This window comes from Dryobates pubescens, chromosome 20 (genome assembly GCF_014839835.1).
Source record: "Dryobates pubescens isolate bDryPub1 chromosome 20, bDryPub1.pri, whole genome shotgun sequence".
Classification (NCBI taxonomy): domain Eukaryota; kingdom Metazoa; phylum Chordata; class Aves; order Piciformes; family Picidae; genus Dryobates; species Dryobates pubescens.
In genome coordinates, this window is record NC_071631.1 from 8,386,049 (window position 1) to 8,409,205 (window position 23,157).

General features: G+C 51.5%; 3 protein-coding genes across 4 annotated transcripts; 2 read left to right on the forward strand and 1 right to left on the reverse strand.

Annotated features, from left to right (window-relative positions):
- Nucleotides 1–12,631, forward strand: XYLT2 (xylosyltransferase 2). 2 transcript variants are annotated; one of them, XR_008462771.1, is made up of 12 exons: nucleotides 1–174; nucleotides 5,402–5,873; nucleotides 6,336–6,511; nucleotides 6,823–7,025; nucleotides 7,425–7,505; nucleotides 7,640–7,856; nucleotides 8,272–8,448; nucleotides 9,301–9,563; nucleotides 9,669–9,864; nucleotides 10,283–10,616; nucleotides 10,939–11,445; nucleotides 12,154–12,631. XR_008462771.1 is itself a non-coding variant. In XM_054171136.1 (11 exons), exons 1-11 carry the CDS (start codon nucleotides 40–42, stop codon nucleotides 11,259–11,261), a joined length of 2,577 nt encoding a protein of 858 aa, XP_054027111.1. In that variant the 5' UTR covers nucleotides 1–39; the 3' UTR covers nucleotides 11,262–11,533. The 2 variants fall into 2 exon arrangements, 1 of the variants encoding a protein (XP_054027111.1); XM_054171136.1 differs by lacking the exon at nucleotides 12,154–12,631 and having other exon boundaries at nucleotides 10,939–11,533.
- Nucleotides 12,632–13,821: 1,190 nt separating this feature from the next.
- On the reverse strand, nucleotides 13,822–17,177 carry MRPL27 (mitochondrial ribosomal protein L27). The gene is made up of 4 exons (XM_009911517.2): nucleotides 17,134–17,177; nucleotides 15,362–15,484; nucleotides 14,641–14,708; nucleotides 13,822–14,239 (listed from the first exon to the last, which is right to left on the reverse strand). The coding sequence occupies exons 1-4, from the start codon at nucleotides 17,153–17,155 to the stop codon at nucleotides 14,033–14,035; spliced, it is 420 nt and encodes a 139-aa protein (XP_009909819.1). The 5' UTR covers nucleotides 17,156–17,177; the 3' UTR covers nucleotides 13,822–14,032.
- A 110-nt stretch (nucleotides 17,178–17,287) lies between these two features.
- On the forward strand, nucleotides 17,288–21,229 carry EME1 (essential meiotic structure-specific endonuclease 1). The gene is made up of 8 exons (XM_054170585.1): nucleotides 17,288–17,470; nucleotides 18,033–18,149; nucleotides 18,338–18,412; nucleotides 18,855–18,976; nucleotides 19,204–19,339; nucleotides 19,582–19,697; nucleotides 20,492–20,681; nucleotides 21,038–21,229. The coding sequence occupies exons 1-8, from the start codon at nucleotides 17,288–17,290 to the stop codon at nucleotides 21,212–21,214; spliced, it is 1,116 nt and encodes a 371-aa protein (XP_054026560.1). The 3' UTR covers nucleotides 21,215–21,229.
- Nucleotides 21,230–23,157: the final 1,928 nt, after the last annotated feature.

Below are 23,157 nucleotides of genomic sequence, written 5' to 3' on the forward strand. Positions count from 1 at the left end.
GCGGAGCGCGCCCTCTGCCGCGGCGCTGCCGCCGTGACGATGGTGGCCAGCGGGCGGGCGCGGAAGCTGGCACGGCGGTACCGGGTGGCGGTAGCCACGGCCCTTGCGATACTCTTGCTCCAGGGACTCGTCCTCTGGACCTCCGCCGGCCTCGACGAGGAGGGTCCGGTCGAGGTAGCGCTGTGGGGCAGGCCGGACCGGCGGCTCGGGGCCTGCCGGCGGGGGCAAAACGGATGGGGAGGGTACGGGGAGAGCCGAGGGACGTAGACGGGATGCTAAAGGGGCTTGTGGGGTTTTGGGGAGCCATGGAGGGCCTGGGACGGAGGGGCAGGGACAGTGAAGGGCTGAGATCAATGTGGGAGGCAGGAGAGGTGGTGCGGGGCTTGGGGTGGGCAGGGGTCGGGGGGGATCATAGCAGAGTGGTCCTGGGAGGGGACGCTGGCGGGGGAGGGGCCCTTGCATCGGGGTCTTTGGGGAAGCCGTGCCCAAAGAGCTGGCATGTCCTCGTCGCTCTGGAGTTGGGAAGGGACATGAAGGGGGTCTGCCGTCATCCCTCCCGGGCTGTCTCTGTGGGTCTGGAGAGGCCCTTGTCCAGGACGGGGTCTTCTGAGCCGGGGGTTCCTGCAGGGCTCGTAGCTGGAGGGCAGCGGTGACCGTGGGGCAGACAGCGGGCGGTGGACTGTGAAGGGGCTCCAGGTGCAGCAGTGTGGGGTCACAGCACCTGAGAAGCAGATTGCTGTGGCCCAAGGAGTGTCGGTGGAGGTCTGGCATGAGCCAGAGAACGGTGGGGGGTTGACAGGGATCGAGCTTCTCTGTGTTTTGGGGGATGTTGTGGGAAGCTGGAGTCAGTGACACTGAAGCCAGAAAATATGAAAACATAGCGTAGTTCAGAGAGCTGTAGAGAGCATGTACAGCAGCTCAGAAAGTTTGTGGCAGGTAAGGTATAGTAGGTCTGAGGTATCCCAGTGAAGTGTGAGGGTACAAGGTCCTTTTGCAGTCATCCATTGTCTTTATACCAAAACAATGTGGGGAAACTGAGGCATGGGCTGGTGAAGGTCAGACATGCCCAAGGTCAGACATGGAACAGCTACCAAGAAGAGCCTAGGCCTCTGTAGCACGTTGCTGCCACTTTCAAATGTCTGTGTGGCACCACAGCCCCTCATCTCGAGCAAGAGCCTTGTGGTCCTAGGGCTGTAGAGATTCCCCACAGCCTGCCAACAAGCCCCAGGTGGTGAAGTGACATTTTGCAGGGATGCTGTGCAGCAAGAGCTCTGAGTTCTGTGGAGACAGGCATGGGTTTAGCATGGTAGCTGTGGCAGAACAGAGTAGATGGCTGTGAGGTGAGAGATGGGGATCTCGAGGGACAAAAGCTCATCCTCTCAATCACAGGGTGCTTCCCTGGTGTGGAGAGTGACACTCTGGTCAGCAGAACTTTTCACAAAACTAGAAAGAATTCCCTGAGAGCCCCTTGCAGTGGAGATGGTCTCTAAGGCAACCACTCACTCAGCAGATGAATTCCCAGCCTCAGGTCTCCTCCTGGGCCGCTGGGAACAGCCATGGGCAGCCTCACATGCTGCTGTACCACCAAAATACAACTGGGGAATAAATGCCTCAAGGAGAGGGGACATGAATTTGCCTGTTATCCAGAGGCACTGGGAGTGTGACAGAAGACTGATCTGACTGATCTGGTGTGCTTGGCTGCCCCTTCTTCTTGATCAAATCACTTCACCAGTCACAGCTTCCCCTTCCCTGTGCACTATCCTGCACTGCTTGTCTACTGTACTCTGCTCCTGCCCTGTATAGCCTCCCATGTTGGCTCATTTTGCCTGGTTTCTCCGTGTGTCTTCCTAAAACTGAGCTCACAGGTTTGCCTGTCGGTCCCCTCACCTGGAGAAGGGATGGCTTACCACGAGTTGCCTTGACTCCAGGGCTTGGGGATGAGCAAAAACCATGCTGAACTTTACAGGCAGCCCAAACCCATTAGTAAGCTGGGTAAAGTCCAATTAACCCTTATTTCTTCTAAAATAGCAACATTCTTGGTTTCTGTGCCCTCCTGCAACTTCTGGTTTTTTTCAGACCTGAAGGAGACACCATTTCCCTGGGGCATTTCTGGTAAAGCTGGAGAAATCCTCCTGGGACAGCCTTACCTTGCAAGTTTGGAAGGATTTGGGCAACCTTGGAATCTCAGAGTAAATGTCTTCTTCCCCCTAATGGACACAGCTCTAACCTGGTTCATCCCCACCAAGAATGGTTGCTGTAGAGAGAGAAGGGCAGACTTGAGTCCTGCAAATGCTGTGGAGCCTCTGAGTTGGGCGAGCTTGCGTGCCCCTCCAGCATCTTTGTCTGAGGCATTTGCAGCTGCCTGTGCTGCCAAGGTGTCTCCAAAAGGGCTGCTCTGGTCTCTGCCACTGGCAGTACCCTTTTCTGACCTGCTCAGTTCTTCAAAGCCTGCTGGTTTTCTTTTGATCCCTTCATGGGGGCAGGAAGAGCTTCCCCTCCTTGGCAGGCTCCATGCCTGGTGGGAGCTGAACAGAGACTGGTTGAGGATCCTCGCCCTTCACCAGAGCAAGCTGCAAACCCTTCACGCTCTAGCAGCACCAACTGCTCACTTGCCTGTAACTGACTTCAGCTACATCAGACCTACCAGCCCAAGCCTCCTTGAGAAGGCTGTGCCACTTGGATTATGTCACTTGTCTTTCTGAGCCCAATTTCAGGGTCCTGCAGGCTCCTGAGGAGATGCTTTAGGGCATGCAGACCAGCAGAAGCTGAATCAGCCTCCATCTACCCAGGTCGACATGGAGTTTCCTACCTCCATGAAGCCAGATTATCTTGTTCCACTAGGATCAAACACCACAATCTCTGTCCAGGCTGACCAAGGGGAGAGGAAAATCCTGCCAGTGCTTAGCCATTCAATGACAGCATCCCTGTTGCCAACAGCACAAGCCTTTCTGCACACAAAGATGAGAGCCCAAGGAACCAAAGCGATCCTGCCTCTGTTGTGATGACACTGACAGCTGCTGAATGAGTGTAGGAGCTTCCTGGATCACTAGATCTGCAGTGGATGGCAACAGGAAAACACAAAGTGTCTTTGTGGATTTTCAGAACCCAGTCATGTTCCTTCCCCCACTTTGCCTCCTGCCTCTCTCCTTCCAGGCAGGAGGTGCTGCCTCTCTGGAGCCTGTGTGTTGGTGTACTCAGTGTGCTGTGGCTGCCAGAGAAGCTTCCTATGTAGCATCTTTCAGCTTTGCTGTTGTCCCTTGGTTTTTGTTTTTCCCTGCAAAGGCTTATTTTTAGGGGCTGTCTCTAGCCGTTTGACTTGCGAGGTTTGAGGCTCTGCTGTTGCAACTGGCAGTCAAGCGTCCGAGTTCCTCTGGTGACTAGAGAAAGTGTTGGCAGTACTTTTGTATGTGGCAGGCACCAGTCAGTCAGCTTAAGGGGCAGTCCTGCAGGGTGTCAACTCTGCTCCTCACAATGGAGAGCTCGGAGATGTCATCACAGTCAGACCTATGCTGGGAGTGGGCTGCAGGTAGATACCTGACCTACAGCTCTGTGATTCTCTGGGGACAGTTATGTCATATCAGGGGACCCAGGATGGGAGAAATGACTTCTGGCTGGTGCCTGGAATCATCTACATGTGTTGGCAGCAAGGAGAAGTTGCAAAAGTCCTGCATATGAGTCTTAAATATATCAGAGTAACATGGCTAGAGCTGTTTCTTTGCAGGCTAGGGTGAAGGATCACTCTGCTGTGGTGCAGCAATATGAAGCTATTGAGTTGGTTAACTGGCAGCTCTGGAAAGGCTGGTGGTGCTTCTGATGACTGCCTGGCTGGGGAAGGCAGCTGCCTGTGCTCCTGCTCCTTGTAGGGGATAAACAGGACTGTTCTCTGAGGGTGGGCATGGCATGGAGGCTGTCCTCTGAGCCGGGTGTGTTGGGGAGTGGAGGCTTTGAGTGGGGACGATGAATCTCTTCCTACAGGAATGGGGATAAGCCCTTGGAAAAGATTCCCTCCCTACTCCTGTGATGCTCAGCAGAGAAAACAGGTTTATAATTCTTGAGCAGATGGTCCTGCGTGGTGACAAATGAATGCTCTGCTGCCTGTCTTGGGCTGCCTGTGACACCTGTCTGAGCAGAAGGGGCTCAGCTGATCCTTGCTGATGCTAGCCTCTTCGAAGTTAAAAGTTTTGGCGTGGTCCCGTCCTGGCTAGCCATGGTTTTCAGGCTGTGCCACCCTAACATGGGTAGTTAAGGGATGCTGGAGCAGGCAGGTCTTGCCAGATGCTTTCTACCCATTGCACGGTGTGATTTCTCCTGGCCTTGGTCTTCCCAGCAGTGACACTCATGAGAGGACTTGTGCAGGGGGCTAATTTGGTGCTGGTGTTTTTGTGAAGCACCTGCCCATCCTTGGAAGATAACCACTGCCTAAGAGTAGTCCCTGATGTGCCTCGTGCTGTCCAGCCCAGTGGCTGTGCAGAGAGCATTTTGAGTGCATTTTGAGAGAGCCCTGGGGGGCCTGACTGGAGCAGGCAGAAGTGTGCTGGGGGCATACAGCTCTGGCCCTATGTGCACGACTCGCTGGGAAAGTGCTTTCCTATGAGCATGGCTCTTGCAGGCATCCGAACTTCCCAACCCCTCTCTCCCCAAGGCTGACTCATTTTTGTTCATTGGCTAGTCTGGCAGAGGTAACAAAGCACAATTAACAGCTCCCTTCATATGGCCACTGGGCTCTGCAGGAGAGTTTGCTAGAGAAGCTGGCAGTCGCAGCGCATGCGCCAGCCCAGCATGGGAGACTGGGGCCCGGGGAAGGGATCACAGGCAGGACCTCATTCAATACTTTCCCAGTGATGTTTAGCCCCAGAGAGTACAGCGGCAGCCACCTGGGACCCTGCTTGGACTTGCAGCATGGACATGGCCTCCATTTGACTCCTGTCTCCTCACCTCCAGCCAGAGCAGCCCTTTGCTTGCCTCCACTGCCTGGAATGCCCCTGCTGATGCCGGACTCCTGAGAGTGGCTGATGCAAGCAACTGACCTGGCAGAGGCCTTTGTCTGCCTTAGGTGCTGCAGTGGTGGAGTCTGCAAATCAAGGCCTCCCTTGCTGACATCCAGGCAGCTGTCCCTGTGAGGGGACATAAGACCATGCAGAGAGGTGCTGTAGAGTGTTAAGTCTGGGGGGTTAGGTAGCAGAGGGGTGGTGTAATGTCCTTTGCTGCACAGTGACTGCTTTCAGAGCAAGGACTTGGACAGCTGCTCACTCGTGTTGCAGCACTGAGCAACATGAGACCTGGGAGCATCAAGCTCTGGGAACAGGGATGCCCCAGGAAGTGTGTTGGCAGAGCTAAGGGAAGGTAGGCCCAAGCTAATGCTGTCTGTCCTCTTTTCTGCATCTGCCTGCAAATGGAACAGGAGCAGCAGAAAAAAAGCAGGTTGCCTGAGAGCAGCGACAGCTCCAAGGACTCGGACAGCTCTGCCGGGCGCAGAGGCAGCACCAGCCGGAAGCATGGGCGGTGGCGGGGCCGGCCGGACAGCCCTGGGGCGATGGTGTCCAAGGTGATGAGAGCTGTCACAGCAAGACACAAGCCAGGGTGGAGGCTGCCAGCCCTGCTGGACTCCTCCAGCCGCAGGAACCTGTCAGAGATGCACAGGGAGGCCCAGCTGGCCATCTTCCAGCAGGGCGACACAGGCAGCGTGGAGGGGGCTCCTCAGCCCACCGAGAACAGTTTTACCCCAAAATGTGAAATCACAGGGAAAGATGCCCTCTCAGCACTGGCTCGGGCCAGCAGCAAGCAGTGCCAACAGGAGATCGCCAACGTGGTGTGTCAGCACCGGGCAGGCAACCTCATGCCCCAGTCCGTGCCTCGCCACTGCCAGCTCTTGGGTGAGTCCTGCTGGGAGGCTTCCAGGAATTCTGGCCATCAGAAATATTCCATCCAGATGTGAGGGACACCTTCCTTATGTCACCAACTTGTCTCCAACCTGGTAGAAGCAGCATCAATCTGTTACAGATTCTGAGATTACCACTGCCACTGTAATCCAATCAAAACTACCATCCTCCTTGAGGAGGAGTGCCTGCAGAGGTCAGACCCAGGCCCAGCTGCATCTTGTGTATTGGTGGGCTAGAGAAAGACCCCCACCTCTTTACAAAGGCAATCCTGTCAATTTAACACAAGGGGCTGCACGTGCCACCATGCACTGGCACTGCAGCGTGATGGGGGTTGCTTGAGGCTGAGCTCTTCCCTGCTGTCCTCTGCCTTGCTCAGGTTTCTCTGATTTATCAGGAGCTCAGGGTGGTGGATGCTGAGGTTGGGTATGGCTGACTAAGCTCTCCCTCCCTGTGCAGGCAAGGTCAGCCCTGTCATCCAGTGGGATGAGAGCCAGCTGCAGCAGGTGCCCCCCAGCAAGCCTGTGCGCATTGCCTACATGCTGGTTGTGCACGGCAGGGCCATTCGCCAGCTGAAGCGGCTCATCAAGGCTGTGTACCACCAGCAGCACTTCTTCTACATCCATGTTGACAAGGTGTGTGGCAGAGGCAAGAGGAGTGGGGGCATTAACAGGTTGGGTCAATGGGACGGAGTGCAGAGCTGGGGTGTGGGTGGAGGAGGTCACTGGGCAGGGTTTGTCCTTGCTGTTCATGGAGCTGCGACCCTCCCAGCCCAGTTTCTGCAAGCTAGCAAAGCAGCCTCTATCCCTCTGCACAGAGCAGTGTTGTCTTGCTGCTTCCCTATCTGTGGAAGCTGTTGTAAGGGGTGGCATTCAGGTGGCAAAGAGGGCATGCACCCCCTGGGAAGGTGAGCTCTCTGTTGAGCATGAGGTGTGTTCCTTGGCAGCGCTCCAACTACCTTCATCGAGAGGCAGTGGAGCTGGCCCAGCATTACCCCAACATCCGTGTAACACCCTGGCGCATGGTGACCATCTGGGGAGGTGCCAGTCTGCTGAAGATGTACCTGCGTAGCATGAAAGACCTGCTGGAACTTGCTGAGTGGCCCTGGGACTTCTTCATCAACCTGAGTGCCACTGACTATCCCACAAGGTGAGAAACCTTGCTGGAGCAGTGGAGGGTGCTGATGTTCATGCTGTGTGAGGCTGCAGCAGCTTCGGGAGGGGCAGGGAGGATCTGGGAGCTGAATGAAGATAGGGTTGGAGATTACACCCAAGTGCTGGCAGTGATGCTCCAGGGCCAGCCTGGTCCCGTCTTTGGAGGGGAGCCTAGCCAGTGCCATGGAAGCTGTTTTTTCTTTTTCCAGCAGTCTGGGTGTTGCACAGGAATGCACATGTGAGACACTGGGCAGCAGAGATGCTTTGCCTGTCCTCAGCAGCAGGTCATGGGTTTGGTCAGCACCCACTGAGCAGCTTTAGGCTCCTTGTCTGATGGCTCTTGCCATGTGAACGTTTACTGGGCTGATTCAATGCTTTGTACTTTGCACTTCAGGACCAACGAGGAGCTGGTGATGTTCCTGTCCAAATACCGAGATAAGAACTTCCTGAAGTCTCACGGGCGAGACAATGCCAGGTAACCCCAGACAAAGCTCAGCCAGCGGAGCAGAGAAACGAGACTTCAGAAAAGAACTGAAACAGCCGAGGCAGAGGGAATGCATCCAGCAAAATGAGTGACATTTCTAACCCTTCATCCTTGTCCTGTCCCAGGTTTATCAAGAAGCAGGGCCTGGACCGCCTGTTCCACGAGTGTGACTCCCACATGTGGCGACTAGGCGAGCGCCACATCCCTGAGGGCATCGTGGTGGATGGTGGCTCTGATTGGTTCTCGCTGACACGAAGCTTCGTGGAGTATGTGGTGTACACTGATGACCAGCTGGTGTCCCAGCTGCGCCAGTTCTACACCTACACGCTCCTGCCAGCTGAGGTGGGTGCTGGCTGCAGGGTTCAGGCTGAATTTTTTTCCTACTGTACTTCACATCTCTGTCCCAATTTATCCCCACCCTGAGTAGCTGTGAAGGGTGTTGCTGGTTCTGCTTAGAGAGTTCTGTGCCTCTCCTTTGTCCAGACCAAGGTATGAAAGAGGGCAGGGAGGAGCAGACATGCCAAGGGTCATGTTTATATCCAGCCCTGCTTTAGGTCCAGACACCCTTCTGGCCAGATAAGGACCAGTGTGGGCACAACAACCTAGTCCCTCCCATACTGCCTGTGCTGGGAACAGGGATGGGTTTCTGTTCTGAAGCTGTGAAGGTCTGTCCTGTTTCTCTGTCAGTGAGGGCAGGTGAATCTCCATTAATCCCCCTGTTCTCCACCAAGTGTCCTGTCTCTTCTCTGCTGTGCAGTCCTTCTTCCACACGGTCCTGGAGAACAGTCACGCCTGTGACACCCTGGTTGATAACAACCTCCGCGTGACCAACTGGAACCGGAAGCTGGGCTGTAAGTGCCAATATAAACACATAGTCGACTGGTGTGGGTGCTCCCCAAATGACTTCAAACCCCAGGACTTCCTCCGGCTACAGGTGAAAAACATCCTCCTTTATCCTGCTCTCTCCCCTCCTGTCTTTTTCTCTCCAAGCTGCCCTGCAGGTGCACCCCTGGGTGCTGTGCCAGCTGTTGTGCATGCCCCTTGAGTCTCACCCCAGCCCTGCAGGAGCAGGAGCGGTTCCCCACCTGCCTTGGGGCTCAGCACAGATGTGGCTGTAAACACAGGCAGAGGGATTACACTATCTGTCCTTCCTAGCAGCCAGGCTTTTGCTTGCAGTGTTGCTCTTCTTCCCATACTTTCTCTCCTATTCTTCCCCTGCAAATACCTTTTCAGTAAAACCGCTTTGGAACCCTGTTCTTTTTTGGCAGGCCAAAATGACCTGGTGACAGCCTGTGCTCTGAGTGCATAGGAATGTAGACTGAAGAAGGAGGGTTTGGGGGAGATGCACCGAAAAAGAGAAGTTGGCAGGATTTTTGATCAGTCTGGGACTTAAATAGTGTGGGGCTCTGATGCTGCAAGCTGTGCTACATGGCCAGGGCTCTTCAGCAGCTCTCTGTAGAATGGGCACCCATCTGAACAGGGATTGCAGTGAAGGAACTAGATCACATGTGGCAGCTTGTGAGCACAGACAGGGGGAGGCAGTGGGAGAGATGGGAACCCATATGCACTACCAGTAGGTATACTGTGTGCTCCCACTGATCCTGTCATAGAGATTCCCATGTAAAGGTTGGCTGTGCTTTGCTGATGCTTAGTCTGTGCCCTCAAAGGGGGCAGGATGGGTCCCAGCATGTTTCTTCCTGGTCTATCTCCTTCCCAGCTGCCCTGCTCAGGTGGGAGGGCACACTGGGTGCAGACAACACTGTTAGACATCTCTGTGCTCTTGCAGCAACTCTCCAGACCCACCTTCTTTGCCCGCAAATTTGAGTCGACAGTGAATCAGGAGGTGCTGGAGATCCTGGACACACACCTCTATGGCAGCTACCCCCCCAACACACCAGCCTTGAAGGCATACTGGGAGAATGTCTACGACCGTGTTGATGGGCTCAGTGGCCTCAGTGATGTCACCCTCACCTTTTACACAGCCTTCTCCAGGCTGGGGCTCCACAAAGCTGCAGCCACACCGGCAGTGAAGGCCGACAAGCTCTGCAGGTGGGGTATTTTTTGTGGGCTGAAGCCAGGCTCTGAGTGGTGGCCTGCATCTCATGCTGAGAGGATGCTCAGATGTGCAACCTCTCTGTCTGTCTCTCTCTCCAGATTTGAGCCCCAGGGCTTCCCATCCAGTGTGCACTTATATTTCTATGACGACCGTTTCCAGGGTTACCTGGTGATGCAGGAAGTGCAGAATTCAGCAACTGGGCAGGCAGAGTTACTGGAGGTGTGGATGATGCCCCAAGGAGCTCTGAAACTGGCAGGTCATGGAGGGCAGGCAAACCGCTTACAAAACCTTGAGGTAAAGAGGGCCAGTGTCTCTCACAGTGCCTGCTTTCCTCCTGCACCATGCTGCCCTTCCTTCCCAACCTGCATGCTCTGCGGACACAGGGACATGGTGCTGCTGTTGAGTCTGGCAACAAACCTTTGTCCAGGAGTTTTGCATCTGTGTGTAAAGTGGAGCTGATTAGTGGGGAGAAGGCCTGAAGATTTTTTAGCGGGGAAGCTGAGGCTCTAGTGCCCAGCATCTTCAGAAGGCATCACACAGCTGGGTTAGTGCTGGCATATTGAAGGCAGGCAGAGCTGTGGAGGGTGGGGTGTGCATCACTCTGGGGTGCGAAGTTTATGCTTTCCCTGGTTCAAGGACATGAAATACAAAACCTGAGCTGACATTGTCTCCCTGCCCAGTCTCCCACTGATGGTGCCTTCTGTCTCTCCAGGTGGGAACAGAGTGGGACCCCAAGGAAAGACTCTTCCGCAATTTTGGAGGTTTGATGGGGCCTTTTGATGAGCCAGTGGCCATGCAGAAGTGGTCACGAGGCCCCAACCTGACAGCCACCGTCGTGTGGATTGACCCCACCTACATCATTGCTGCCTCCTACGACATCACAGTAGATGCTGAGGCAGAGTTCACCCAGTACAAGCCCCCCCTCAATCATCCCCTGCGCCCTGGCATCTGGACCATCCGCCTCCTCCAGTTTTGGGAGCCTCTGGGGGAGAGCCAGTTCCTGGTGGTGCCCCAGACCTTCAACCACAAGCAGCCTCTCAGGAAAGGTGAGGGTGCTCTGGAATCTGGGGCTGGGTTGGAAGCTTTCCCTGTGGGCAGCCAACACACTTGCCCTTGGGGATGACCTGTTAAGAAGCCATCCTTACCTGCTGGTGTCCCCTTCCCATGTGTGTCCTAAAACCACTGGACAGCTTTGTGGGTTGGTTAGGTCATCCTGCAGCAGCACCCTTCTCCTTGACTGGAGAAGAACTGGGATTGCAAAGGGAGAGAGTGCTAAGCCCCACTGCGAGAGTGGTGGTGGCACTGGCAGCCTGCTGGTATGTTGTTGCACTGTTGATCCCCTCTCTCTTCTCTCCCTGTGATGCCCAGATGACAGCAACTGGCTGCATGGTGGTCCCCCTGGCAATGAGTACATGGAGCAGAGTTTCCAGGGCCTGGGGGGAATCCTCAACCTGCCGCGCTCTGAAGAGGCAGAGGAGGACGCTGTGCACAAAGCTCAGCTGACGGGCAAGGAGCTGGAGGACTGGGTGGACGATGCCATCAGCACCTTCTGGTCCGTGGCAGATGTCTGCATGGGCAGCCCCTCTGCTTGCACCTCCCTGCAGACCTGCAGCAAAACTTCCTGGAGCTCCCTCTCCCCAGATCCCAAGTCAGAACTGGGGCCTGTCAAACCTGATGGGCGGCTGAGGTAGCAGAGGCAGCCAGTGGGGCGGTAGCAGCCTTGGGAGCAAGGAATATCCTGTCTCCAGCATGAGGGTGTCTCTGGACTACATCACCCCATGACCTTTGCAGCATAGTCACTCGAGGAAGAGAGAACAGGAATCCAGGCTGGGTAAAACCTCCCATGGGGTATTTGGGCAGAGAGCGAGATGTGAGGTTAGTTTTGCCCCCTTCTCCCCAAAATGGGCATTTGCTGGCCAGGCAGAGCGTGCTGGGGTGTCTGGGACTGTGGGAGCATTGAAGGAGCTGTGTTTGTTACTCCAGGACCTGGAGCCTCGAGGAGTGATGGGGGAGGGAGCTAAGGCTGGTTGATAGGTGGGCTCTGGATCAACTCAGCATCATGCTGAGCCGTGGGATGGATCTCTGAAGGATTAGACCCTGTCTTGCTGGTGGACCTCTGGGATGGCTGGCAGGGGGCGCTAAGGATAGGCAGAAGCAGAATGGGTCAAAGCCTCCTGGGTGCACAGAGCTGCTACTGGCCCAGGACCTGCATCTCCTCCCTTCTATCCCAGCCCTTCAGTTTGTATTTTTATAAATATATATAGAAATATATAGGATGCAAAGTGCAATAGAGACAAGGCCCTGCGCTGGCTGGAAGTCCTTGTGTCTCCATCTCCCCTCAGACTGTACCATACTTTGTTCTCCGAGTGTCCTGGCACTTCAGGGCAGGGTGCTGGGTTGTTTACAATTTTTTTAGTTAGTGTTATTACTGTTTTGGTCTTTCTCCATTTCCTGGGGGGGGCTACTGGGAAGCAGCACCCTCCTGCCTTCAGGCAGGGTTGGTTGTGGGGTGCTCCCTGCCCCCTGAGGCAGCTGCCCAACTGTGCCAAATGTTTGGAGCTGCCCATGTGTGTTGTTCAACAGCGAGTGGAGGAGCGTGTGGTTCATGGATCAAGTCCAACAGGCTGCTGTACACCCGCCTCTGCCTCCACCTCAGCAAAGGACGCTCCGGTCCCCTGCCAAAATGCCGTCACAGGGCTGGTGTCCTGCTACAGAGAAGACAGCAGTTTGCCATGCTCAGTTGGGTGCCCTGTGCCATGACCCCTTGGCACAACCTTTTCTCCCATATTGGCAGAAGTTCCTGGGGTCTGCTGTGCTTCCCTGGCCAAGAAGCAAAGAGGCAAGACATCTGTCTGTCTGGCTCCATCTGCTCCTTGCCATTTCTGCTCCCCACCTCAGCTCCAGAGGGAAGAGCTTCCCCCTTCCTCACCATCCTCCAACACCGCATTGAGACATCTGGATTTGGTTTTCACACTGGGAAAATGCTTTAGATCTCGCCTGCAGCCTGAGAAAGGGGGATTGCCCCTGTGTAGAGCTGGGGCAGGGGAACTGCTGGAGATGAGCTGGAGTGGCTGGGAGCCTCGGCCAATTGGGGCGTTGCTATCTCCAAAGCGATGTGCCATCCTTCATCTTCCTCTAAAGCCCTGGGCTTCCCCAAGGACCCTGGTGCTGCAGGAAATGTGTTCTGAAAGAGAGGGGATGGAGATCTTGATGTGTGAGGGCACATAACCTGCTGGCGCCTCAGCCCATCCCTCCTGCACCCACTGCCTCAGGGAGTGTGTTCTGGGGCTATGGAGGAATGCAGCATGAGAGGGGCTGTGCAGGGTCTGGGGTCTGGTTCTACTGTAGGGGACAATGCCAAAAACTGTCAGAAGCATTATGTAAAGTTGTCTTAAATATGCAACATCACCACAAATATATCAGTATCTCCATGGTGCAGTGTGTTTGTTTTTTGCAGCATGTGCTGGAAGGGGTAGGAGGAGCTTTTTCATGTGCAAGTTCATCCAGGACACTGGGAAGGGGGTGATGGGACCAGGGGGACCTTGCTCACTTGGATAACAGGTGACTCAATACCAGACTGTCCTGTTTTCTCAGCCCACAGCTGGAGGGTGGGTGCCCAGGAATGTGCACTCAGGGGCTGGAGCCCAGGTACCCCTCGTGTTTTGACTGCTGAGCAACGGGAGCTGTCCATGGGTTTTCTGTGCAGACAGTGGAGCTAGCAGCAAGCAGCCTGCACGCACAGGCTGCCTTATGGTACAATGTTAATTAGCTAAGCTAACAAACGGTACCTGCCGGTGCCTCCCTCAGCCCAGCCCAGCTTTTCATCCCCAGAAGGGGGCAGGATGAGAGCTGTTTCTTGCCCAGTGACCTGAGGCAGGGGAAGGGCACTGGGCCTGCTGTTACCGGTCACAGCTCAGCTGGCACAGCAGGGCTCTGGTAGCCGCAGCACAGGGGTGAGGCACCCATGGACAAGCCCTTTGATAGGCTTCCACCTGCTGAGCTTCCAATACCACCCCAAGTCTGTGCAGCTTACCAGGCACTTTAAAATTAGCCATGAGTTAGCTTTACAAGTATGAACTTGCCTCATGGTTAATAAAGGAAATACTTTCAAATACCTGAGTTTATCATTGAGATGAGTTTGACAGAAGAAGAAATCTACCTTCCTCAGATGCAGTTAGGTGTAAGTCAAAAGGATCTGTCCTCTTCTGCAGAACTTAAGTAACACATTCAGTGAACAGGCAAGACCTTTAGCAGCCCCCACAGCATTTATTATGCCCTCTTACAAATGCCATCAGGTGATTCCAGTGCCTGGATGCTGACCACACATACTTTAGGAGCAAGAAAACAAAGTCCTAAAGCGCTATCTCCAGAACTAGAGTACTTTTATCTTCAGCTGCCAGTCCAGCTGGAGAAGTCTGTCCCAGCTGCTCCTTCCTGTCCATCCCTACATCATACAAGAGGATCAGAGCATGGTGACCAGTTTAAAGCTTCCTACTTCTGTGGTAGGGATAACATTGATAAAGGTTTTATAGAGAATTGCTCCTTTGGGTAGCTGGCAGATCACTTCCCTGCTCTCACTGCTGCGGGGTGGAGGTACATAGACCTCTTTGGTGTATCTCACGATCCCATCCTCCAGGGCGTAAAGCGTCTTGTTACGGCCCATCCCCACCTCGAAGAAGAAGAGTGGTGTTAGGAACGAATCGCTGGAGGTGCACCACTAAAGCAGATCCAAGTGTTGGTCTGCCTCACTTGATAGCCTGGATTCAAGAGCATCTGTTGCTTTGTATTTTAACATAAAGGAAACCCCCACTACTTCCTTCCAGCAATTAGTATGCTATGGTGCTCATTACAAGAGAGGACATACAAGTTCCAGTCTGAAGCACAAGCACCCAGGTGGGTTACAGAAGTGTTTGGGGATATCTGTAGCTTTCAGACCTTTCTGACTATTAAATACCAACCCAATTTTGGGATTATATAGAATACAGGAAATTGCATTAAAAATGAGATTGAATGAGCAGAGGTGGGCTACTATTCTTTTCAGAACCTAGGAAGAGACAGAAAACAACTTACATGAGCCCCTGGATGCCAGCGTATCAACCTCTGAGTAGCCAAAATGTTGCCTGCATGCACAAATGCACCTGCAACAGAGTGATGGAGTCAGACTGCAGAGAAATGGAGCTCCCTGAAGCCCTAGTTCCAGGACTTAAAAAACTCAGCTTTCTGTAGGAATTTCCTAAGAAAAAATTACTTTAAATGCTACAAGCACCTAACAAAACCTGCTGTTAGTAGGAAATAAAAGGATTTACCACGGCAAAAAAACCACTTCTAGTCTTTGAAAAGATTACTTCTAGGGTACAAGGCATTTTCTGGTTGCTGAAAGCACTTGCTTTTTTTACCTTTTATGTTGATATGCTTTCATCAGCAAAGCTAATAATTATTAAGCACTCTGCTGCATGAAACTGTAACTTGGCTTCTTCTAAGCCTCCCAGTTCTCTCCTTTGTAAACACTGAAAATGCCCAGCTGACACAGCGTGAGAGAAAGTGCACTTCAGTTAGCTGGTGTCCCACAGGCAATTTGGCAGGGTTTGGGGGAGACTGACTCCCAGGTCCTCTGGCTGCCTGCACTTGACCACAAGGTTTCACAGAATCTGCCCTCCTCTTTCCCTTGGAATGCCACCCTGGCCACTTCTTATTGAAATGCTCAACAACTGACACCGGAACCAGGGAAGAAACTGTTGAGAAGCCCATGAAATGCAAACATGACTTGGGAGACACTTAGTCCTAGACCTACCTTCTACTTTTTTGTATCCGTAGCGCTTCCCAGGGCTGCGGCCACCTAAATTTTTGGAGCTGCCCCCAGTTTTCTTAGAAGCACATCTGATGGCCAGCAGGCTTATTTGAGGAGCAGCTAGAACTGGGTTGGGAACAAGAGAACATCAACTGAAAACACTAGTACATGTGTTCTTTTCTTTAGACATAAGGAATGGTGATCAAGACAGACTTTACAACTACAGACAAAAGACAGCTTTGAGGGAAAATCCTTCCAAAATAAACTACAGTTAGACCACCACTGCCTCGGTCCCCTGCAAACAGGCTACAGCTGAAACACCGCTGCTGCCCAGGACTCTTGGCATCAACGTTAAAGCACAAACACAAATTCCTGTTTCAGCAAGGCCTTTTAAAACACTGTGCAGAGGTTAGAGGTTGCTGTAGGTTTGCCTGATATAGCTGAGAAAAGACAAGTTGTGATCTGTTTCAGTTCCCCTTTCACTTGAATAGCATTTACTTATACAGTAGTGCTTTGAAATCTTACCAATTACTTCAATTCAGGACAATATACACGCCAACTATTGCTATCCTGAATACACTAATTGAAGCCTTTTGTGCAAGCCTTTTGAGTTACAATCATGGCAAGTCAAGGAATAATAAAAAAGTTGTTGTAGACACTGATTTTCTCTGGAACACAAAATATTATTCACACAACGAACTATTTCCTTAAACAAACAAGAGACACTGACAGGAAACACACTGGTTTTCTTAGCAAGAAACCTGAGCTCCTCATATAGTTCCTTTTCTTAAACAATATTAAGATACAATTAGTTATTTTTAAGACATATCTTCTTCTGTGCAGTTAGCAGGGAAACCCATTTTTTCTGGATCCCTCTCTTTAACCTCTTAAGCAGCAGTACAGAAGAGTCATTATCATAACAGTCTTGTTTCCCTAACCTGAGTAAAGCCACTGGATTAATTTAATCCTGACTAAATTACCAGAGGTACTCAGCGAGCTAGAAATATTGTTCTGAAAAGGGTTATTGCTCTTCAAAGAACCATTAATTTCAGACTTCCCATTAAGTAAAAGGCTCTGAGACTTGACAAACAATAGGGAAGCAGGCAAAGGCAAACACGAATTACAGTTTCATACATGCAAATTTTGCAAAGTTACAGTCAAATTCATGCTTGGATAAAAACAAACAAACAAACACACACAACAGGTTGATCCCAGGGTTATGCTTTGTGTTGTATGGCAGAATACTGCTAACAAAAAAACTGAACTGAGAAAATCAGACATGAGTCTCCAGAAAAGGCTGAGAGTTTGCAACTGGACTGGAAAACTTCACAACTCTAGCGTCTCGCCAAAGCACCAATGACGACATTGCTGCCTGTGACACCTCCAGACTCAAACCAAAGGCTTTTTAAGGCCCCACACTAGTGAAGGAGAGAGCAGGATGCTTCACTCTCTGATCTCCGTCTAGCGCACGGGAGTATTATTTTCCCACAGATACTCTTTTCCACCACGAAGGTAGTCCCAAGCCCCGGGGGTTTTCGAGTCCGGAAGGGATAAAGCCTTCAGAACTTCAGCCCCACCTCGGAGCTGACCCTGCTTTCAGCAGGCGCAGGCTGCACCATGAACCACCTTCTCGCACGAATAACCCCGCGATACAGTAACGCTAGGGCCTGAAATCCGCCTGTTATCCCACAGCACCACCTCAGCCGAGCCACGGCCTGAGGCAACGGCGAAAGCCTGCCCCGGAGCGCCCTGCCCCGGAGCGCCCTTCCACTCACGCGCCCGCTGCGCCGCCGCCATTTTCCTCGACTCCGCCCCTTCCGGGAATGGGCGGGGGATCGAGCGCGCGTGCGCGCCTCCGGACCAATCGCCGCCGCCCGCGCGCGGGTTTGGGTGACCCGCCGCCGGCTGAGCCTCCCCTGAGCGGGCAGGATGGCAGGGTGCGAGTCGATGTCTGAGGACAGCGACGGGGAGGAGCTGCCCACCTTAGCCTCCCTCCTACAGCCACCGCCCGGCCAGCTGGACCTCCGGCGTTCCCTATCTCCTGCTTCCAAGGAGGTGAGGGCGGCAGAAGCATTCGTAATGGTAAGCAGTGGAAGCGAAGAGGAGGAGGAGGTGGAAGTCATGCTTTTATCTGAGAGGATCAAGAGGAAAGTGGAAGCAAAAAGAAAGGTACCTTTTGAGCCCCTGCAGCCGAACGATGCAGGAGGTGGTAGTGGTGGCCCGTTGGCACCTGGCAGCACAGGGCCACAGGAAGGCCTGTCGTTTAGAGATGTGCCTTGTGGCAGCCAAGATGGCACACACTGCGCTGAGAGGCCCTCCCTGCGCACAGTGCCAGCCTCTCAATCTGACGCCACAGACCAGTGTAGTGGGCTCCTGGTAAGTGGAGCAAACCCAGAAACATACTCCTCTCCCAAGAAGCCAAAATATAGTCAGAAGGAAAGGGCACAGCAGAAGCGGGGAGAGCAAGAAGCACGGAGGAGGCAGCAGCAGCAGGAAAAAGAGAGGAAGAAAGCCCTTGCCAAGATGCTGAAAGCTCAGCGACCAGGGGAATGCCAGAAATACATAACTGTGGTGCTAGATGAAGGTACATGACTTCACAGCCTGCACTTGCCCATATTGACTTGTCTCCTCTCCGTGGAGGCCTGACGCATGCCCAATTTCAGTTCTCTTACAGGTAGATGGTGGTGGACAGGTTCTTAATGCTTTGCAGGCTGCAAATTATTCCTGTGTGATTGGAAATCAAGCCATTCCCTGCAGCATCACCTGGCGAAGAAAGACTGTATCATCTCAGGTGTGCAAGCAGAATCTGGACGTTCCTGCCCTTCCTTTGATATCAGTGCTCATTAATAATTGTTTTTAGCAACCCAAGTAGGCACCCTCTAATCTTTTCCCCTGACTCAGAGGTCTGAATGGGACCGCTGGTTTGAGCAAATTATAAATAGACTGTTGCTCTGGCTGGTTGTTTTCATATCTGAGCAGGTGGGAGAAGGAGATGAATGGACAGAAGAACCAAATGTCCTGGTTCTGCACCGCTTGGAGGAGTTTTTGTCCATGGTTCGCAACTACAAAGAAGTAAGAAAGCTTATGGCTTTTGTGCTGTTGAATGTGCCTTGCTGGAAGGGTGATGTCTGTCATCCTTCACGGCAGGGAGGTTTGGATGTGGGTTGGAGCCATGGTTCCAGTAAACTAGAAATCTGGTTTCAGAAGCCATTAATGGATTCAAGACTCTAGGGCTGTACAATACAGGGTTCTGACAAGCTTCCTTTCCTAGCTACATTTTTCACAGATTTCTGAAGAGGTAACATTGCCAGATCAAGTGGGATTGTTTTTTATGTATTGCTGCCATAACTTTATACTGGATGTAGTGTTGCCTGCTTGCCTCTGAAGAGCTGTATGAATAGACTTTGTCATCTGCAGAATCAGAGCCATAGGTTGCTGTACTTGGCATGTTTACCTCTGAATGGTTTAACTCTTGTTTTTCTGTTGATCTCCACAGGAGGCTCAGGGCTTCGCAGAAGGACAGAAGGAGACCCTGCAGAGCTATGTTGCTCATGTGATGGATAAAATTCCTGGGAAAATTCTGGCACTAGCAGTAGTTGGAGTAGAAAATTATTTCAGGTTAAATTTCCCTCCAAACATTTCTGTGCTGTCTCTGGTCTTGAAAAATCCCATTACATTAATTCCTTCTAGCAAAGAGTTGAGCATAAGAAGTTTTCCCACCCAGAACTGCTCCACTATTTGTTATATAGAAACAAGCAAGGGTCTGTCCAGCCTGTCACCACAGTGACCCATGGGGAATACCTGGGGAAGATCATGAATTCCCAGTCTTACTTTGCTCTTGTTAGGTCCCTCAGAGTTCAGTCAAAAAAGAGACTGCAGCAGGCAGCTGCAAGTGGAAACCAAGAAGTGGAACAGGGAAAGAAAAGAAAAAGGAAAGTTAAGGATTCTGGCCTGGAGATAACAAGAATGGATGTGGAAGAAGTGAGTACCTTTACAACAGACATGCCGCCACTGTCTCTTGCCTGCCATGTGCTAAACTGATGGCAAGCAGGAGACAGGCTGCTCCAAAATACTTCAGTGCCTTAAATGAACTGTTCCCAAAATGGGGAGAGAGTCAACATTCTTGTCCTCTAGCAAGACGTGACATGACTCTTGTTTCAAACAAGAGTGAAATTTGATGTGAGATGAATGGTTCCATTTGGTGTTTCCAATGATGTTTACAGGCCTTGGTGGATCTGCAGCTGAACAAACAGGTCCAAATTACCTTTTTTGAGAGCTGGGAGGAGCTTGGAGAATTTGCCACTATGTTCACAAAAGCTGTAGCTGAAGCACCGTTCAAGTGAGTAAGCAGATGAGGTTTGGTTGTATTGCCTTTGGAGAGACTGCACTTTCACAGTTACTGGGAGGGCAGAGCAGGTGCATGGCTGCACTCCAGTACAACACAGAATAATGGCTTTCAAAGGAGCAGGAGACAGCGAGCAGCTGCTGGTGCAACTCCTTCAGCACAGGGTTAGCTCTTGGCAACTAAGGTCCTGCATGGGGAGAACAGACCTTGTGTCCCATAGGAGTCTCACTTGACATCAAGCAAATCCTTTGCTGTCAGATTTTTAGGAGTGGGAAGGGAATGCAAGCAGGGTTGGGCTCTTACAGCAGGAACTTTTTTCAGTTTGTAACCAAGAGGCATGTGACTGAGAATGAACCACTCAGCTGCTTCCATTGATAAGTAAGGACAGCAGTATGTAGGACTGCAATAGCTAAAGACACCCTGTGCGGTCTCACACAATCCTAGCATTCCTGTCACAACATCTGCTGTGTTTTATGTCTCATCCATGAGATGTCATTAAAATATGTAAAAATGTTGTTATGGTTGACAGAAAGCAAAATCTTGTTTATCAGTTTGTATGCATGTTGGCTTGTCTCAGGATTGCTTCCAAGAACAGGTTTCTTTCAGTAGGAAACCTGACTCTTAACCAAAGGAGTTGTTAATGCAAAGGGGGTCACATTTTAAGCATTTACTTTCATGCCAGTGGTATCTGTAAGAGCATGGTGTGAAAAATGGCTCTGTGACAACAGATGAAGAGGTCAGAATTACTTCATAGCTTCATTGTCTCTCCCATCCTTTGTTCTCTCTAGGCGAGAGAGAGCAAAGACAGGGTTCTCTTTCTACTTAGAGAAGAAGTGCTGTGGAGAGGTTAAGGTGGATCGTTCTGGAAAGGGTCTGTTGGAAGTGTGGAAGAGACAGATACAGCAATTTAACCGTGTGAGCCTCGAGATGGCTGAGGCCATTGTGTCTGCATACCCTTCTCCTCAGCTTCTGACCCAGGTGAGGATGCCTCAGGAATACTGAGCACTGTGTGCAGATAGCCAGCTACTGGGAGGAGTGGAAGTAATCATTTAATTGGCATTAAATGTGACACAGTGATCCTGCACAAGCTCTTTAGTAAGGCAGCGAATGGGCCAATTGTTTGGCACTCCTTGCTCTGGCTTTAGAGAGCAGACTGCTGAGGGAGCTGTATTGGTTCTGCATTGTCTGTAAGCTCAACAGTGAGCTCTGGGGAGAGACCAGGTGAAAACTGAGCATACACTGTGAGAGGATAGAGCAGTCACAGATGCAGACTTTGGATTCTTTCTGAGCAGTGGATGCAAACAGGTGATACTGTTGTCCTGTGCTGCTTTTAGGCCTACAGCAGGTGCTCCTCCGAGCAGGAGCGGGAAAACATGCTGGCTAACATCCCCGTGTGCCGCGGGGACGGCGTGACAGCCACCTCCCGGCGGGTCGGACCAGACCTCTCCCGACGGATCTATCTGCAGATGACTTCCCACAATCCTGATATCTACTTGGATTTCAGTGGGTAGCCCCAAGGGATGAGAAAATACTGTTCACTTGGTTTAGGTGTTCCGTTATACAATGAACTGTTTTAAACTTCCTTCTGAAGTGCTTAGGCACCAAACAGATTCATTGATCGTAGTTGGAATCTTTAAACTTCATTGTAACCGTTAAGATAAAATTGCTGAATGGCTGTGGAGTTTACACAAGAAAGATTATTAACATCATCTTGTAAGAGTGTGAATGTGAGTACTGGTAGTTGTTTTGTCTTCATGGAAAATAAATTTTGGATAATAATCTCTGCTTAACGTGCTGTCTTGAATGCAGGCAGGTGGGACATCTGCTTAAAGGAATACTTTCTACTTTAGTTATCCTCTCTCTCCAGTATGAGATGTCCTCATGCTAATGCAACATGGTGCTGCCCATCCAGCACCTGCTCTAGAGAGGTGGAAGAACTTTACCTCACAAAATGCATGTTTCCCACTGTGTCAGATGGGAATGAGCAAGATTAATTTTTAGCTGTAAATTTAGACTTCCCTCATTCAGCTTAATCTGTACAGGGTCTTGAATCCGATCGTGTGTGCTGGAATGATGAGTCTAACCAGTTGGCACAAAAAGCTTTCTTCTAACTAGATTGTGGAACGTGCTTGCCTGTCCACAAAGCCACTCGCACCTCTGTGCGCACAAGGACAGAGGAGGTCCTTCTCATCAGCACTTAGTGAGATGAATTAACCCCTGACTCGCTGGCATCATTACCATTTGGAGCTGTGCTGCCCTGAATCAATCAAAACACCTGCCCATGACACTCAGCAACCCTTGCCTTGCCAGCACATGCCTCTGATCAATCATCCTAGCCTGGCATCTGTGATCTTGAGCAGCACTCTTGTGGATGACACAGCGGCAAAGTAATATCTGCAGAGAAGAAATGTCACTTTGAAGGTGGTTTGCCGTGTTTCCAAGTATTTCTGCATAGTAAGTAAGGACCTTTTAGAGCATGTGGTAAGTTAGATACCAAAGGCAAAGCCCAAGAGAGTTTCAAGGTAGCTCAGGAAATGTGCTGTTCAGCCAGAGACGGGCAGCCCCTCCTGCCTGATCATGCTGTCACTTTTTTTTCTGTGTGGTACTTGGGGGAACCAGAGTCTTACCATTAGGTTAGAAAAAGATGAAGGCTTACCCCTTCTGTGATGACCTCAGTATGGAATACTCTGTACTATTTTTTTCATGGCACTACTTTGATCAGCAGGCATCCCAGGTATCTGAGGAGAGATGGTGATTCTGGTGACTAATGCAGTGGCATCTATAGCATGGGTATCCTCTGAAACCTGCCCTTACATTATTCATATGCTTCCATTTTATTACTAGAAAGCCCTTCAGGATATGAAGAACTCCTGTTTGGTTTTCTCTGTAAGGGAATCATAGGCCTTTGCACCAGTAAGTTTCCTCTTCTAGGTGCAAACCACCAAACCCCAACAGACCCAGGGTGAAGCCCTTTTCTGCCTATCAGCCTCAGCAGGTGATGCTACCACAGTGCCACCCAGTGCCATGGGCTGCTGTTGCAGCCAGCCTGTCGTCTGTCCAGAAGTCCTGGACACTTGCCTCTTGCAGACACAAAACCAGCCTGCAGAGGGGTCAAAAGCCCTTCCTAAGCTGTAGCCACTTTGCTGGCAGTGGCTGGTTACAATTCATGTGGTCAAATAGATTTTTAAAGTAAATAAATAAAAAATCATGATAAAACCCATTATTCTATGTACTCAGAAATAATGTTTGGCCACTTCTAAAAGACCTGATTAAAACTGCATTAGCAACATACAGATTCAGTTCAGACAGACTGCTGTGACAACTTGTATTGCAAAGGTTCAGCTGCTTTCCACAGCACAGCAGCGGCCTCGCTCCAGCACACGCATGCACAGCCGTCCCACAGACGTCTGACTGCTCCTGACAAAGGTCTCAATGTATCATTCCCACACAGCCA

Bases quoted from the DNA above. Each gene is read 5' to 3' on its own strand.
- XYLT2 (XM_054171136.1), top strand. From the start codon at position 40: ATGGTGGCCAGCGGGCGGGCGCGGAAGCTGGCACGGCGGTACCGGGTG. The intron at 8,449-9,300 runs GTGAAAAACATC...GTGCTCTTGCAG, and splicing joins AGGACTTCCTCCGGCTACAG to CAACTCTCCAGACCCACCTT. The intron at 9,865-10,282 runs GTAAAGAGGGCC...CTGTCTCTCCAG, and splicing joins ACCGCTTACAAAACCTTGAG to GTGGGAACAGAGTGGGACCC.
- MRPL27 (XM_009911517.2), bottom strand. From the start codon at position 17,155: ATGGCGGCGGCGCAGCGGGCGC. The intron at 15,485-17,133 runs GTGAGTGGAAGG...TTCCCAACCCAG, and splicing joins GGCGGCGGCGCAGCGGGCGC to TTCTAGCTGCTCCTCAAATA. The intron at 14,240-14,640 runs GTAAGTTGTTTT...TTCTTCTTCGAG, and splicing joins GCTGGCATCCAGGGGCTCAT to GTGGGGATGGGCCGTAACAA.
- EME1 (XM_054170585.1), top strand. From the start codon at position 17,288: ATGGCAGGGTGCGAGTCGATGTCTGAGGACAGCGACGGGGAGGAGCTG. The intron at 18,413-18,854 runs GTTCGCAACTAC...TGATCTCCACAG, and splicing joins TGGAGGAGTTTTTGTCCATG to GAGGCTCAGGGCTTCGCAGA. The intron at 18,977-19,203 runs GTTAAATTTCCC...TGCTCTTGTTAG, and splicing joins GGAGTAGAAAATTATTTCAG to GTCCCTCAGAGTTCAGTCAA.